The 17,530-nt window shown below is 38.6% G+C and overlaps 1 protein-coding gene across 2 annotated transcripts in view; it reads left to right on the top strand.

The window, feature by feature from the left end:
* LOC124121768 (A disintegrin and metalloproteinase with thrombospondin motifs 9-like) overlaps nt 1-17,530 on the top strand; it is a 168,047-nt gene that overhangs the window by 132,244 nt on the left and 18,273 nt on the right. For both annotated transcript variants that reach the window (XM_046484832.2, XM_046484833.2), the window contains 3 exons: nt 3,967-4,131; nt 13,424-13,597; nt 14,840-15,010. In XM_046484832.2, coding sequence (XP_046340788.1) covers nt 3,967-4,131; nt 13,424-13,597; nt 14,840-15,010 — 510 coding nt within the window. The remainder of the gene's footprint in view (nt 1-3,966; nt 4,132-13,423; nt 13,598-14,839; nt 15,011-17,530) is intronic.

Genomic DNA, 17,530 nt, shown 5'->3' with positions numbered 1-17,530 from the left:
AATTTCTGTGGTACGGAGTAAGAAATGACTAATTGGTGAGCCGATAACATTGGCGTTAGAAATTGCCATTTTGTCTCCATTATCTACAGCGTCCTCCTCTGCCTTGATGAAGGGTGAAGAGATTCCATTGCTGATGAATTAGGATTAATTTATGTTTACACAGCGATACTAATTCATATCAGTTACAGAACGTGTCATAATATTTCCATTGGTATCATTACAATCACCGAATTGCACTTTTTTATCTTTGACACTCTCTCTCAATCGGCCATAGTGTCTATCATATTTTGTCAGGTCAGACGTCAGAGCATATGTACATTTGCCGATGGATAACGCTATGGGTAATTTTCAGATGTTTACCATAGTTTGTTTATGTTGCTGTAAAAGAGAAGATGCCATTTTGTTGTAAATTATGAAGTGCTTGAGAATTACACCAGTTAGTTGTAAATACATCAGCTTATCCTTGCTGTCATTGTGTATATTGCCAACATTAATCATACAAAAATATCTGTGACCTTTATGATTAAGTATGCCAAGGTCATGCTACAAGGTCATTTGGGGTTATGAACCTAAATTATGGATATTAAAGCGTGTGTGGTTTGCTCCCATTCCATCATAAATTGTGAAAAATGTGAATATAATTGTCACAATATTTATCTATTATGTAGAAATAGGCCATTTACCTCTCATGATGAGGCCACATGGGATCGCACGTTATCAGCGTTCGATGGGGTTTAGTGATTATCAGATGCTTTCATCATGTGATAAAAAACAATTAATGAGGATGCTGAGGTTGTTGCCGCTTGTATCTTGCCTTGGTTGGTAATGAATGATGACACGTGGGAGTTTCTCACCATCGGATAGCTAGTTCAGTAGACATGTTCATTTCAAGGTCATATTACAAAATGCAAGTGTTAACATCGTGTGGTCTGAAAAGCTAATTGCTTTTCAACGTGGGTGGTTTTCTGAATTATTAATCATATTTTTATTTGATATATCATGCAATTTTCTGAAGCACAGGGTCTGGGGTATTCATTATATATTTTTTAGCATTATTTTCAAGCTCATTTGTAAAACATTGTTATTATACAGAATGATTGTAAAGATTTTGAATTTTTCAGTTCAGGTTGTTTGCTAAGCTTTAACTGATTACTTCGTTAGATGTGGATATTATTGTGATAATTCTTTATCTTTGATGGATTTTGAGGTATTTTCTAAGCAGTTTTATAGCATAATCATATGGATTTTATTTGTGATGGTGTATTCTGACACCTAACACCTGACTTGTGTCAGTCCCTCATGTGTTCATGTGTTACTTGATGTAGCATTTATGTGCACCCCATTTTATTCAAGATCGTGGATCCTTATCTTCATCCCTAATTGATGCATAGTGTTGTGTTGTATACATGGTCTATTATTAACATTATTATTTGAATAAAACGCAATGAAAATAATTGACATAAGAACATGACTAACGGGATCGGGTGGTCAGGCTCCCGACTTGGTTGATGCATGTCATCGTATCCATCAATTAGCTGGAATATTACTGAGTGTGGTGTTAAACTACAAACAAAACAAACAAACTCAGGACCCATCTACTGACATAGCGTATTTTGACTCCGTTTGGAATAGAGCAATGCTATGTGTAACAATCAAATCAAATTATACTCCCAAGAGCAGGCAAAGTTCTGTGCTCAGTTATGATAGAGGAATGGAGGTGATGACGTCACTTCCGAAATGAGACCCGTGAAGATCCGGGGAAGAATAGGTCTTCAGCAACCCATGCTTGCCGTAAAAGGAGACTATGCTTGTCATGGTGTGACACTTTAACCACAAGTCTTCAGCAACCCATGCTTGCCGTAAAAGGAGACTAACGGGATCGGGTGGTCAGGCTCGCTGACTTGGTTGATGCATGTCATCACCATCCAATTGCATGGATCAATGCTCATGATGTCAATCACTCGAATGTCTGGTCCAGACTTGATTATTTACAGACCGCTGTCATATAGCTAGAATATTGCTAAGTGCAACGTTAAACAACAAACAAACAAAAAAACTTCCGAAATGAGGCTATGGTGAGAAATAGGGATATTTATCATAATACAATGGAGATCTGGGTGCCGTTGTACAAAAAAAACATAGTGCTACAGCTGTCGTAAGTCTATGTTAAGGTATTAGAGTTACGATCATCTTAGTGCTAAGATTGCTTTGTACAATGGCGCCATGATACTCTGGATAAAAGAGGTTCCTTACAAACATCAAACTAATTCATAAAAGAATTCAAATGAGGGCAACAAGAAATATCTTGAACATACAAGAAAACAGGGAACACCCTATGTAACGTACACCAAGACTTTTTTCTGTTTTCATGTTTACATAACCCTGTCCTGAATCTTGTGTCTCTATTGTCTGAAGAATACCTGCTGGTGGTAATTAGCGCTGTTGGTTACATTTTCGAGAATGTTGTTTTGGAACTTTGAACTGGATCCATTGCTATCCCATCATGTATGATTGTCTTGTCTTTCGAGTTGATGCAGAACAGATTTCTCCCCTGGTGTTCTTCAAACAAGGGGGTGGAGATTAATCCCAAGCAGCGTTCCTGGTTTAATGGAATTGGTGTTTGGTTGATTCTAAATATTCAGCTGTGGTTATCACAAGTACTTTGTTATAGGAAAGTCACTCGAAGCCTGAAGTCCTATCTCTTTTCATGTTCTGTCTTGATGTTATAATAATTTCAACTTCGAGCTCACATAACATAAACATAACATAAACTATGGCTGTTATTTAAACTATACCTCTTACATAAAATATGCCTGTAAGATAAACTATACCAGTTACATAAACTATACCTGTTACATAAACTATACCTGTACCATAAACTATACCTGTTACATAAACTATACCTGTAAGATAAACTATACCAGTTACATAAACTATACCTGTAACATAAACTATACCTGTTACATAAACTATACCTGTAACATAAACTATACCTGTTACATTAACTATGGCTGTTACATAAACTATACCAGTTACATAAACTATACCTGTAACATAAACTATACCTGTTACGTAAACTATACCTGTAACATAAACTATACCTGTTACATTAACTATGGCTGTTACATAAACTATACCTGTAACATAAACTATACCTGTTACATAAACTATACCTGTTACGTAAACTATACCTGTTACATAAAATATGCCTGTAAGATAAGCTATACCTGTTACATAAACTATGGCTGTAACATAAACTATGGCTGTTACAAAAACTATATCCATGTTGCATAAACTATATCCGTTACATAAACTTTACTGGTAACATAAACTATGGCTGTAACAAAAACTATACATGTTGCATAAACTCTACCTTAGACATAAACTATACCTGTAACATAAGCTATGGATGTAACAGAAACTATGGATATAATATGAACTATCGCTGCAACATAAACTATACAAGTTACATAAACTATACATGTTACATAAACTATACCTGTTACTTAAACTCTACCTCAGACCCAAACTATACCTGTAACGTAAACTATGCCTGTGGCATAAAGTCTACCTGAAACATAAACTCGGGGCATGGGCGGCCCAGTCATCTAAGGTGCCACTATTCGCTGTGCAGAGTTGTGTCCCTTGGGCAAGCCAGAAACCTTATGATTGTGGGTTCGAATCCCTGTTCGCCCCGATTATGTTTCTAGGTTTGTCAGCACCATACCCGTGCTTGTGGGTTTCACCGAAGTGGTAAACGTCTCAGACCTACATCAATTCAGACTTTCCTCCCACATTATGCTGACACGCCGTGATATAACTGGAATAATGTTAAAAAATTGGCGTTAAACCCTACTCACTATAACATAAACTATACCTGTAGCATAAGCTATACTTCATAAACAATACCTGTTACATAACCTGTGTCTGTAACATTAACTGATGTATGTTGTGTTAACTTTGCAGTGTTCCGCCACCTGTGGTTCTGGCCAGAGACAGAGAGTGGTGGTGTGTGTTGACCAGACCAACACCACTCAGCCCACCTCGACCTGCAGCAAGAAGATGCCCCGCAACACCAAGCGATGTGCCCGAGGTCATTGTCCCCACTGGAACAAGGGTCGATGGAGCAAGGTCAGTGATTCACAACTCTCACTAACCCCTGGAGGGAAATGGTTGAAAAATAGATCCCCACTACACCATGTTGCCTGAATTGAGGATTGGTTGGTCACAATCTTACCAGGATGCCTATGTGGTAGCTCAGCAGGGTAGCTGCTCATGCCGTCAACCACAGACTCAATTATTTATAGGCTATCGCGGAGTAGCTGGAATACTGCATCACTTGTTTACAACTGCATCACTAGCTAGTTTACATCTGGATCACTAGTTTACAACTGCATCGCTAGTTTATGTCTGCATCACTTGTTAGTTTACATCTGGATAACTAGTTTACATCTGCATCACTAGTTTACATCTGCATCGCTAGTTTACACATGCATCACTAGTTTACACATGCATCACTAGTTAACACATGCATCACTAGTTAAAACATGCATCACTAGTTTACACATGCATCACTAGTTTACACATGCATCACTAGTTTACACATGCGTCACTAGTTAAAACATGCATCACTAGTTACACATGCATCACTAGTTACACATGCATCCCTAGTTTACACATGCATCACTAGTTAAAACATGCATCACTAGTTACACATGCATCACTTAGTTACATCTGCATCACTAGTTTACACATGCATCACTAGTTTACACATGCATCACTAGTTTACATCTGCATCACTAGTTTACACATGCATCCCTAGTTTACACATGCATCACTAGTTAACACATGCATCACTAGTTAAAACATGCATCACTAGTTTACACATGCATCACTAGTTAAAACATGCATCCCTAGTTTACACATGCGTCACTAGTTAAAACATGCATCACTAGCTACACATGCATCCCTAGTTTACACATGCATCACTAGTTAAAACATGCATCATTAGTTACACATGCATCACTAGTTACACATGCATCCCTAGTTTACACATGCATCACTAGTTAAAACATGCATCACTAGTTACACATGCATCACTTATTTACATCTGCATCACTAGTTTACATCTGCATCACAAGTTTACACATGCATCACTAGTTTACACATGCATCACTAGTTTACACATGCATCACTAGTTTACACATGCATCACTAGTTTACACATGCATCACTTATTTACATCTGCATCACTAGTTTACATCTGCATCACTAGTTTACACATGCATCCCTAGTTAACACATGCATCACTAGTTTACACATGCATCACTAGTTACACATGCATCCCTAGTTTACACATGCATCACTAGTTAAAACATGCATCACTAGTTACACATGCATCACTAGTTACACATGCATCCCTAGTTTACACATGCATCACTAGTTACACATGCATCACTAGTTACACATGCATCACTAGTTACACATGCATCCCTAGTTTACACATGCATCACTAGTTTACACATGCATCACTTATTTACATCTGCATCACTAGTTTACATCTGCATCACTAGTTTACATCTGCATCACTAGTTTACACATGCATCACTAGTTTACACATGCATCACTAGTTTACACATGCATCACTAGTTTACACATGCATCACTAGTTTACATCTGCATCACTAGTTTAAACATGCATCCCTAGTTAACACATGCATCCTTAGTTTACACATGCATCACTAGTTTACACATGCATCACTAGTTTACACATGCATCACTAGTTTACACATGCATCACTAGTTTACACATGCATCACTAGTTTACACATGCATCACTTGTTAACACATGCATCACTAGTTTACACATGCATCACTAGTTTACACATGCATCACTAGTTTACATCTGCATCGCTAGTTTACACATGCATCACTAGTTTACACATGCATCACTAGTTTACACATGCATCACTAGTTTACACATGCATCACTTGTTAACACATGCATCACTAGTTTACACATGCAGCAAGATGTGTGGAAGGATCTACCTCCCTACAGAATGCTGTACATGTACATGTAATCATTAGAAGAGACATCAGTGAATAAAGAAAGTCCTCATCTTGTAGCCATTAATCACTGCCTCAGGAGGTGAGAACTTTCAAAATTAAAGAGCTCACATAAGCACTTTGGATGGAAGGTAATCTCAGGTACACCTGAGTGCAGTGTCAAAATAGATAACTCTGTCCTTAAATATGTATATTCATAGGAGACTCTCTGCAGACCTGTTATCAGGTTATACCAGTTCAGAGTTGTAGAGATCATGTACTATATCACAGAGAATGTGGGACTGTTTTGGGGTTGAAGACAGTTGTGATCACAGATACAAACACCTGACAACCCTGTGCCTGGGATAGTTGGATCCCACCATGTTCTTATCTCCCCTCAAGTGAAAGGCTGAGATGCTAATGAGAAATAAATGTTGCTGTTTATCAGCTTCAAGCTACCATGTACTGCAGGACTAGTCTGCCTGCAGCTTCAATGCATAGTGCTCCATCACCTTAAAGCAAAGAGTTTTCAAATCAGTATTTGCCTATCATGGATTATACATACCGTATTCGACGTAAAAAGTGAAGTTTAAATCTTAAAAGAAAAGTTAGATGCAGGACTGGCTAAGGTTAAACATTTTAGGTTTGAGATGCAGGATTGACTGGAGGTTAAAAATGTTTAATGTAGGATTGACTGAGGTTAAAACATTTCGATGCAGAATTGACTAAGGTAACAAAGATTTGATGCAGGATTGACTGGAGCTTACAAAGGTTTGATGCAGGATTGACTGAGATTAAAAACATTTGATGCAGGATTGACCAAGGTTTGAAAAAGTTTGATGCAGAATTGACTGAGGTTAAAACAGTTTGATGTAGAATTGAATGAGGTTAAAACAGTTTGATGCAGAATTGACTTAGGTAACAAAGATTTGATGCAGGATTGACTGGAGCCTACACAGGTTTGATGCAGGATTGACTGAGATTAAAAACGATTGATGCAGGATTGACCAAGGTTTGAAAGGTTTGATGCAGAATTGACTGAGGTTAAAAAGGTTTTGAAATGCAGGATTGACTGGAGGTTGGAAGGTTTGATGCAGGATTGACTGAAACTGAAAAGATTTAATGCAGATTTGACTGGAGAAAATATGTTGTATACAATGATTGTTGTTTGGTTTATGGTTCATTGCTTGAATGAAGGCAAGCAAACTGAAAATGTTCATGCATGTTATATTTTCCACCTTGGAATGGTATACATGTATAAACAGAACTGCCAACACTTAGGGACATAATGTATATACCCATCATTACTTGTCATTAGATAAACTATCTTCAGTGGATTGCATCAAAAGTCAAATTGATCTTCTACAAAGTTGGGCAGTTCTATTTATGTTTGTGGTTGTGCGTCAATCCATGCCGTCAGTTCCTGGTATTCCAGACATCGGTCTATTCTGGCTTTTTGGTGGTGGCGGCGGCAGCGAGGTGTAACAGGTGTGATGGGGATCATCCCTCCTCCTCTGGGATGGTGTACCTCACTCTCAAGACAAATTCATCATGATTCCAATGCAATTATTTCGGTTAAAAAGAAATCAAGTAAATCACATTTTCTTTCTTTCTTTCTTGATAGATATTTCCTTTTCTGAATTTAATCCGTAAATTTATCTGCAAGCTTCCGACAATTTCTTTCAAATATAATTACCTTGTGTCTACCTGTGGACAAAAAGTGATTTTATTTCCAGAACCCAATGTCAGAGAATATCACAAGATGTTTGGTAGACAGCTAGCTTTACTAAAGTCGGTCAAATTACATCTTCCTGAGGCAAGGGTGTTAACTGACTATTAAAGTCAAGTTTTTACACTTGCAGAACTAGACTGGAATTCTGGAGTTATATTTTAGCTGGACTAACGAGTCTATGCATAGTCCAATCAAATTTGCATAACAAACTAGACATCCGGTTCGTAAACAACATGGATTTCAACGTGCAGATTTCGGGTGACTGCAGGATTTCCAAAGCATGTGTACCGCCAACTGGGCGTCGACAGATATTTTTCAAATCTTTTCATGTTTTTAATCAAGGTGGTTAAATAATTTGCACTTTGCGAGGTAATTAATTTGGCCCATTGCATTTCAATATATATTTTAATTATCGATAAGACTGAGCGCGGCCATTTTGTTTGAAGTCAATGCACATGATATGAGAGGTGGAATCTGGTTGGTCAATAGAAGGGGCATAGAAGTGACATAACTTGTAATAGCCACTGGTGGTGCTACAGTCAAGCCTGGAAATTCAAACCTCGTTCGGCAAGGGTGGAAATTGGACTTTTATAGTCAGATAACGCCCTTGCCTTGGGAAGATGGTCAAATGAGTTTGTGCAGCTCATATTTATACATACTTTTTGGATTGCTTGGTTTATTGGGAAAAAATAAATGTTAATACTGTTGTAAGTGTAGGAGGTTCTCATACTTTGTGCATCAACATGTAGTATTTAAGTCTGAGAAGGCTTTGTAAGTGGCTCAGTGGCTTGAAACTACATATGATGGATTTGATCAATGTATATTTGAAAGTTAACAGCTGCTTTAGTTTTGTATAATTTTGGAAGTTGTATCTTTTTCTAGAACTCATAGATGGAGTGGTCAGACAAATGAAATAAACTTTAGCTATTTTTATTTTGTTTTATGATTGTGTGTTTTGGCTCCAATTGGTCTAAACCATAAACGGAAGAAGAAAATAGAGTCTCTGAATTTTTTAATTTATATGGAACCAATATTACAAAAAATAGATTTTCAGATATATTGAATTGGAATAATTAAAGCACCGGTAATTTGGCAATATGTCAAAATTTGGTTCCTGGTTTTACACGACACAGAAATGTGTGCTGAGTACGCACAAACATATAGAATAGACACAGAAATGTGTGTCGAGTACACACAAACATATAGAATAGACACAGAAATGTGTGTCGAGTACACACAAACATATAGAATAGACACAGAAATGTGTGTCGAGTACACACAAACATATAGAATAGACACAGAAATGTGTGTCGTGTACACACAAACATATAGAATAGACACAGAAATGTGTGTCGAGTACACACAAACATATAGAATAGACACAGAAATGTGTGTCGAGTACACACAAACATATAGAATAGACACAGAAATGTGTGTCGAGTACACACAAACATATAGAATAGACACAGAAATGTGTGTCGAGTACACACAAACATATAGAATAGACACAGAAATGTGTGTCGAGTACACACAAACATATAGAATAGACACAGAAATGTGTGTCGAGTACACACAAACATATAGAATAGACACAGAAATGTGTGTCGAGTACACACAAACATATAGAATAGACACAGAAATGTGTGTCGAGTACACACAAACATATAGAATAGACACAGAAATGTGTGTCGAGTACACACAAAAGTATAGAATAGACACAGAAATGTGTGTCGAGTACACACAAACGTATAGAATAGACACAGAAATGTGTGTCGAGTACACACAAACATATAGAATAGACACAGAAATGTGTGTCGAGTACACACAAACATATAGAATAGACACAGAAATGTGTGTTGAGTACACACAAACATATAGAATAGACACAGAAAAAAATATATATTGTGTCTCAAGGAACGCATGATAATACTCATTGAACCAAATTCTCGACAAGAAATATAAAGTTCCTGTAAAGTAATTCTTAAATCTTACAATACACTACACTACACCATTTCTTTACTTTACAGGACCCTCATATTGCCAGTAAGGACCCATGAAATTAGTAATTGGCGGTCCTGTGGACCCCTAGTTTTGTAGGTCAGGGTAAACCTCAGATGGCTGATTTGCCAGAATTGTGATTCTGGTCCATGGTCAGAAAACAAAATCTACTCAGAGAATTTACCGATAATTCCATGATATGTGAATTTCTACAGATCCTTTGCTCTGCGGCCTGTTTGGGGGAAATGAACGGGACGGGGCAGGTCGACCTTTCACTGTATGATAAAATAAAGATGCAGGCCGGAATTCCTCTGCTGCTGAAGTGGGAGGTTTACATAAACAGTAGGACAGAGGGAACCGGTATCAAATAAAGCTCTTTTGTATTAAGGAATATAAAAGCTTGGAAGGGGATATCCAAATATCTCTCTGCAGATGGACTAGATCACGATACTGGACTAAAATAGCCAATCAGACATGCTGATAGGGAGATATCGGGACATGTACGTAAGACACGTGACGTATCGCGGAGAATATTGATGGAATCATTGCTGAACTTCACTGATGGTTGCCATCCCTTGTGTAACTGTTTCTAGTGCCATCATTATATATGTATATAAAATACACCAATTCTGCTGTGACTTTGATATGAGTAGAAACTAACATTGAGTTATGAAATGAAAATATTTGTTTAAAAAAACAACTCTGTTTGATATGTTATGGAAAGGTGCTTAGAGAATTTCTTCATGTTGATGGTGTCTAGGCTTGCCAACATATTGTAGACTTACTTGGGTGTTTTCGGATATTTTTGTTTCTCTCACTGTATGAGACACTAATATGAATACATGTCTCTGTATGAGACACTAATATGAATACATGTCTCTGTATGAGACACTAATATGAATACATGTCTCTGTATGAGACACTAATATAAATACATGTCTCTGTATGAGACACTAAAATGAATACATGTCTCTGTATGAGACCATAATATGAATACATGTCTCTGTATGAGACACTAATATGAATACATGTCTCTGTATGAGACACTAATATGACTACTTGTCTCTGTATGAGACACTAATATGAATACTATAGTCATCATAACAGGCATCCAGCAAAAAAACTTTTTTAAATACATAAATATTTCTTGTCATTTTCTTTTTTTCACCATTATTATACAGATAGTGAATCAGTTGTAAGGACAAATGCTGTGTTTGATTGACATGATATGCTTATTTAAAACCCTGCATGATCAGAGGCATTAAGCAGAGAACCTTCCGATCAGCAAGCATTTTCTAATTCTTATATTTATTTTACATTGATAAATTTCTTTGTAATTTATGGGGTGGGCGGGTAGCCTGGTAGTTAAAGCGTTCGCTCGTCACGCCGAAGACCCGGGTTCGATTCCCGACATGGGTACAATGTGTGAAGCCCATTTCTGGTGCCCCCCGCCGCGATATTGCTGGAATATTGCTAAAAGTGGCGTAAAACCATACTCACTCACTCACTTCGTAATTTACAGTCAGTCATGATTGTTTCACCTTCCTACAGCTTAAACAGAAGGGACCAGTCATTTATTACAGACTGGGGGATGGGTCAGAGGTTTCTGATTTACTTATGTACTGAAAATAATGACCCTCCCCTTGTCATGTTTTTGGAAGACCCTCACCATGTCCTTGTACATTTTTTCATGACCCTCCCCAAAATATGTGTACTATTTTTTATGACCCTCCTCTCGAGACTCTCGTATTTGTTGGTGAGCTACCCCCTCTATAATAAATGATAGGTCCCTAATGTTATATGAATAATTCTAATTTTAGTTACTTTAAATTATCAATAAAACCAAAAGCATGATAACATCATTTATACACAATGTACTTAAGCTGGAACTGATCCGAACAATCACAAAACCAACACCAATACTTCATAGAAACAAAAGCAGGATAGCATCATTTATACACAATGTACTTAAGCTGGAACTGATCCGAACAATCACAAAACCAAAACCAATACTTCATAGAAACAAACCCAAGCTTCTGAACTTGTTGACACCTGAAGCAATTTAGCCAATGTTGGAGATTCACTAGACATTCCTGAGCTGCTGTGTGATGCTAAATAATGAAGCCATCAAGCCAATAACCTAACAAAGTCAGCTTGTTCTCTGGAATCATGACCTTAGACGACCTGGTTTTATTAACGCCACAAGAGAGGATCCACTGGAAGCTGTCTGAGACTAGAGACTAAAGGAGACGCCCCTTCAAGTTCCCCGAATTACCTTCTCAATCAATGTCGGGAATGCTAAACAAAAACTCCACAATTTGTCTTTGAAATGCCACCTGTTATATATAAGGCTTACTTAGCAAGGTGCTGGCGGTTAATGTTTGTAAACTATTTACGGTTTGAAAATCGTTTTTTCGGTTAAATAGTTTTGAAGATCGACAGTTGATATAATTAGGGGGAAAATTTACCTGTTGCCATCTTGTTTTAGAAGGAAATGAAGTACTGAATTGGAAACGATTTATCAGGGGTAAAATAGAAAGTTGTTAAGAATTTGGGGCTAACTTCATAGTTACCTTTTCCAGTTTCACACAACCTGTGAAGATCCAGGTTAGAATAGGTCTTCAGCAACCCATGCTTGCTGTAAGAGGCGACTAACAGGATCAGGTGGTCAGGCTTGCTGACTTGGTTGATGCAAGTCATCGTATCCCAGTTGCGTAGATCAGTGCTCATGATATCGATCACTGGATTGTCTGGTCCAGGCTCGACTCGACTGTGCTGAATCCCACGTTACATATGTGTGTGTTTATCAGGGCTGGGGCGAGTCCAAATTTTCTACCCGCGTACCCGGACCCCTGTTACCTGACTGCCTGTGTATCCGCTGTAGGTCTCGAGAGTTGGGTACAAGATATATTTAGATACATGTATAAAATGATCTGATCATGAATACCCTGAAGTTGACGGAAGCATACGTGAACATTAGTGCCTTGTAGTGTAACCATGGAGTTCTTGTGAATTTTTGTCATTAAACAATATATCACGTGACTATCATGGATCCGGGTAGTCCTATGGGTACTGGGGTCCAAGTTTGTTTGCTATTTAACGCTGCACTCAGCAATATTCCGGCTTTATTACAGCGGTCTGTGAATAATCGAGTCTGAACCAGACAATCCAGTGATTGACATTATGAGCATCGATCCACCCAATTGGGATATGATGACATGCATCAACCAAGTCAGCGAGCTTGACCACCCGATCCATTTAGTCGTCTCTTATGACAAGCATAGTCGCCTTTTACAGCAAGAATGTGTTGCTGAAGACCTATTCTACCCCAGATCTTCACAGGGTCCCAGTCAGCGGCCACCTCAACCCGAGTGTGTTATCCCTCTGTAATACAGTTGCTGTGTAAAGGGAGAGAGACAGATAGGTCCAATGGAGTTGTCTCCCTTGATGTAAGACATTTCAGTTTGATATTGTTTTGTCTATAGTTAAAATCTCCAGAACCAAGAGTGCTCTTCTACACGAAGGGGTGACATTGTTCGCAGGTTTAAAGGTCAAGGTCTATCTCAATAGATGGTGTGGATATTAGACTTGTTGATTGTGCTGTTGTAATAAAATGGGGCAGTATAGCATTTCTATCTGTTGTGTTCTGCAGTGCTCTGTGTCATGTGGTGTCGGAGTCAAGTGGAGGGAAGTCAAGTGTATGATCAATCGAGACGAGGTCGTGGATGTGGACCAGTGTCAAAACGCGACCAAGCCACAAACCTCAATGAAGTGTTACAGAAAGACTTGCTTGAAGTTCAAGTGGAAACCAGGGCCCTGGTCCGAGGTGAGAACATTTTAGGCAAAATTTAGAGTGAGTGAGTGAGTATGGTTTTACGCCGCTTTTAGCTATATTCCAGCAATATCACGGCGGGGGACACCAGAAATGGGCTTCACACATTGTACCTATGTCGGGAATCGAACCCGGGTCTTTGGCGGGAGGAGCAAAGGCTTTAACCACTAGGCTCCCCGACCACCCCTGCAAAATTTAGACAATTTTACGAAGACCTGTTTTGTGAAAAAAAGTCAATGTTATTCCAAGGCAGAATAGGTCCTACCCCTCCTGCTTGTTCTAAGGGGCCAACCATGTTCATGTATATAATGCTCCGAGAAAATATGTTGTGCTTATTTAGGTTTTACACCAAAAAATAATCACAAAATATGCTTGATGGTTGAGAAAATAATGTGTTTTAAGGAAACATTATTTTAGAACTATATGAATATAATGTCGAGGGAACCACTCTATTTATTAATGATTTTTGGCTGTTCTTGTCTTCGGAATCACCACACATTACCGAAACCCCAGCCTGAACTTGTTGGGAATGTCCTGCTAGCTGACCTCACCACATTTATCGGATTTTGATACCAAAGTTATTGTATAGGCTTATCACATTGATAACACTTTCCATTCCATGATAAATAGAGGATTCATCACGAGTGTTTTTTAATATGGGAAATATCAACCGAGTCTTAGTTAATCGGTATTTGCCGAGCCTTTGGCGAGGCAAATACTGATTAACGTGACGAGGTTGATATTTCCCATATTAAAAAACACTCGTGATGAATTCTATTTATCATTTTCACATTTTTGCTTCCAAATTAAGGAATAATTGCATTAAACATTAACATCAGCAACTTGTCAAAATCTTACGTATAGATCGTACGTAGTGATACATGTTTTCCATAGCCATGTATACCAAAATAAACAATTCGCTGAGAAAAAAAGTTCCTCGGATTATTTTAAACAAAATACTTGAACAGACTTTTGCAGAATAATTGAAACTTTAATAACGGTAACAACAACGATTCTGTGTAATCTGATTATATCTCTGGTGTAACTTCACTTATAATATATAGTTTCAAATCAAACCGCTCGCTCTTCCGGTTATCTAATTTGCATATCTAATTTGCATACTTATGTCATTGGGGTATGACATACATGTTTTTATGTCATAAGCTTATGTCATGGATAAATGCTTAAGTTAAATGATAAATACCAGTATGCTAATATCTGCCCTGTTGCTGCCAGTGCTCCAAGACTTGTGGATTTGGTCGGAAGGAGAGGTCAGTGACCTGCACGGACAGACTGGGTGTGGCTGTGTCCTCTCACCTCTGTGACAACAACAGCAAGCCGAAGGTGCGGCGGCGATGTAGCGAGTACCCCTGCCCCTTCATCTGGAACATCGGGCCATGGAGCGAGGTAGGTCACGCCGCTGTCATGGTGGAAAGGACATTGTGTTTGTTACTTGATAAATCCGATCGTATATCAGCTGCTTTTATGTCAAAGGCCGAGATTACTTCATGCGTAACTGGGAAATGTACATAGTCGTATGACATGGAGTATTAGTCTGGATTGTAGCCTATTATACATACACCGCAGTTCAGGTCAACCTATTGCACCTTCATCAGCTGAAAGACAGGATGGGGTGCATGACACATATATATATATCCTGACGTATCCTATTTTCGAACAGTTAAGATGACATTGCTGATATTTCGAGGGATGAGTGAATCAAAACTCAAAATCTGCTTTATACCAGTATCAACAATAGAATTCAGTTAAATTCCGAAAGAAAAAAGTCCTCAATAAAAGGCACGACCTCCTTTACCTCGTCTGTAAACTTCCGCTGCACTCGAGTGACGTCACCTATTGTCGAACAAGTGATTGTTTTCGTACTTTAGCGGGTTTTCTTGAATGAAGAGACATGTTTCGACGCACAGTTCTCAACAGAATTCTTGCAGGTCGGCATTAAAACTCAAAAAGTAATTCATAGTTTAAAACCTATTCACAAAATATGAATATTTGTCGCTTGATTGTGTTCACGCTATCTTAATCTTCCTGGCGAGGTAAAGGAACAAATCGAAGGGGTCTTGAAATGGTTCTTGTTTATTCAAGTCTGAAGCAGTGAAGACACAAGCATGATAAATTAACGTCCTGTCCATACAGCGCCGAATAAGGCGTACTTATCTGCTACATACATGTATGAATAAATGCTAACTGTAATGAGTCATCAACAATAATGATTTACGTCTGCTGTAACTTACAAATTTTCCCCTTCATCAGCAAAGAAAACCGGCCTTATGCCCACCACGCCAAGTAGGGTTATCGCGCTTGCTCACAAAGAACCATAACTCTAATTGACTGTTAATTAATGACGTTGTGAATGTCAACATGCACGCAACACTGGTTCGAGTCGCACCCATACAACGCAACCTAAACATACTTTTCTTTTTCCCTTTTTTTCCACATGTTTTACATGCATAACAAACATCAAAATATTCAACATCTCTAACATAAGAAAGTACTTCCTTAAGTACATGAAAATCAACACAGCATCAACTCAGAAGCCCATACAAACTAAATACGTTTGCATTAATGTTGTAAGCGAAACACTCTCCCCACCATGCGAAGGATTCGCATCAAAATGCACATTAATCATTCCTCGTCAAAACTCTCAGATGGATACAACACGGCAATCTTTGTGACTGGTCTTTGGAACTCTCCTTTGACTGTCCTAACTTTGACATTTCGGACTCGTCCATCTGCCCCTGGGTACACTTCCACAATCCTTCCCAACTTCCACTGTCCACGAACTGCATTAGGATCAGCCATAACTACAACGTCATTGACGCTCACATTTCTTCTGTGTACATTCCACTTCTTCCTTGGAACAAGCGTTGGAAAGACATCCCTGATCCATCTCTTCCAGAAAACATCAGCCATTCTCTGAACAAACTCAAACCTGTGGCGTGGATTCCTTGTTTCTTGAAAGGGACCTTGTGGAACTCTACTTGTAGCACGTCCTAAAAGAAGATCATTTGGACATACATATGATCCGTCATCTGGGTCATTGGGAATTCTTCCAATAGGTCTTTGGTTGACAAGATTAGCCACCTCCTGCAAACACGTGTACAACTCAAATGGTGTTAGAAGCTGAGATCCTACAGCCTTCTTCAGGCCTTGTTTGCAGCTCTTCACTAAAGCTTCTGCACATCCATTCTGATGAGGTGCTAATGGTGTTACAAACTTCCAGTGTACCTGTTTTTCAGCACAGTATTCCTTCAGCTCGTCCTTGCCCCAACCTTGAATCATCTGTCTTAGCTGTCTCTGAGTACCAACAAACTGTGTACCGTTGTCACTTTGTATTTGACATGGATAGCCTCTGACTGCAAAGAACCTTCTCAACACTTGCAGAAACTCCTGAGTAGAACAGTCAACTGCCAGTTCCAAATGCACCGCTCTTGCGTTTAAACAAGTGAAGATGACGCCATAGTGTTTTGTTGTCTTGTTTCGGCCAACTTTAACATCAATCGGTCCAAAATAATCCACTGCAGTGTAAAAGAAAGGTGGTGAAAAGGGTTTCACTCTTTCCATGGGCAAATCACTCATCCATTGTTGCTCAAGTTTATGTTCAAAGGCTCTGCATCTTGCACATCTATGCTTGATTTTCTTCACCAACTTTGTTACTCCAATGATCCAGTATCGCCTCCTCACCCTGGCTGCTGTCGAGGCAACACCATAATGACCTGTCTCGTGAACATGTTTTGCAATCAGGTATGAAATATGATGACTTTGTGGCAAGAGTGCTGGGTAAGCTGTATCATATGACAGCCTCTGATTGTTGGTCCTTCCACCAACATAAACAATCTGATCTTCAACAAAAGGACTTAGAGTTTTGTAAGTGTCAAGTGACTTGAGCTCCGTTTGAGCTTGGAGGAT

Source organism: Haliotis rufescens, unplaced genomic scaffold (assembly GCF_023055435.1).
Source record: "Haliotis rufescens isolate VD_foot unplaced genomic scaffold, xgHalRufe1.0.p SCAF_23, whole genome shotgun sequence".
NCBI lineage: Eukaryota > Metazoa > Mollusca > Gastropoda > Lepetellida > Haliotidae > Haliotis > Haliotis rufescens.
Note: the sequence above shows the minus strand (reverse complement) of the source record. Positions and strands in the feature narration are given on the sequence as shown.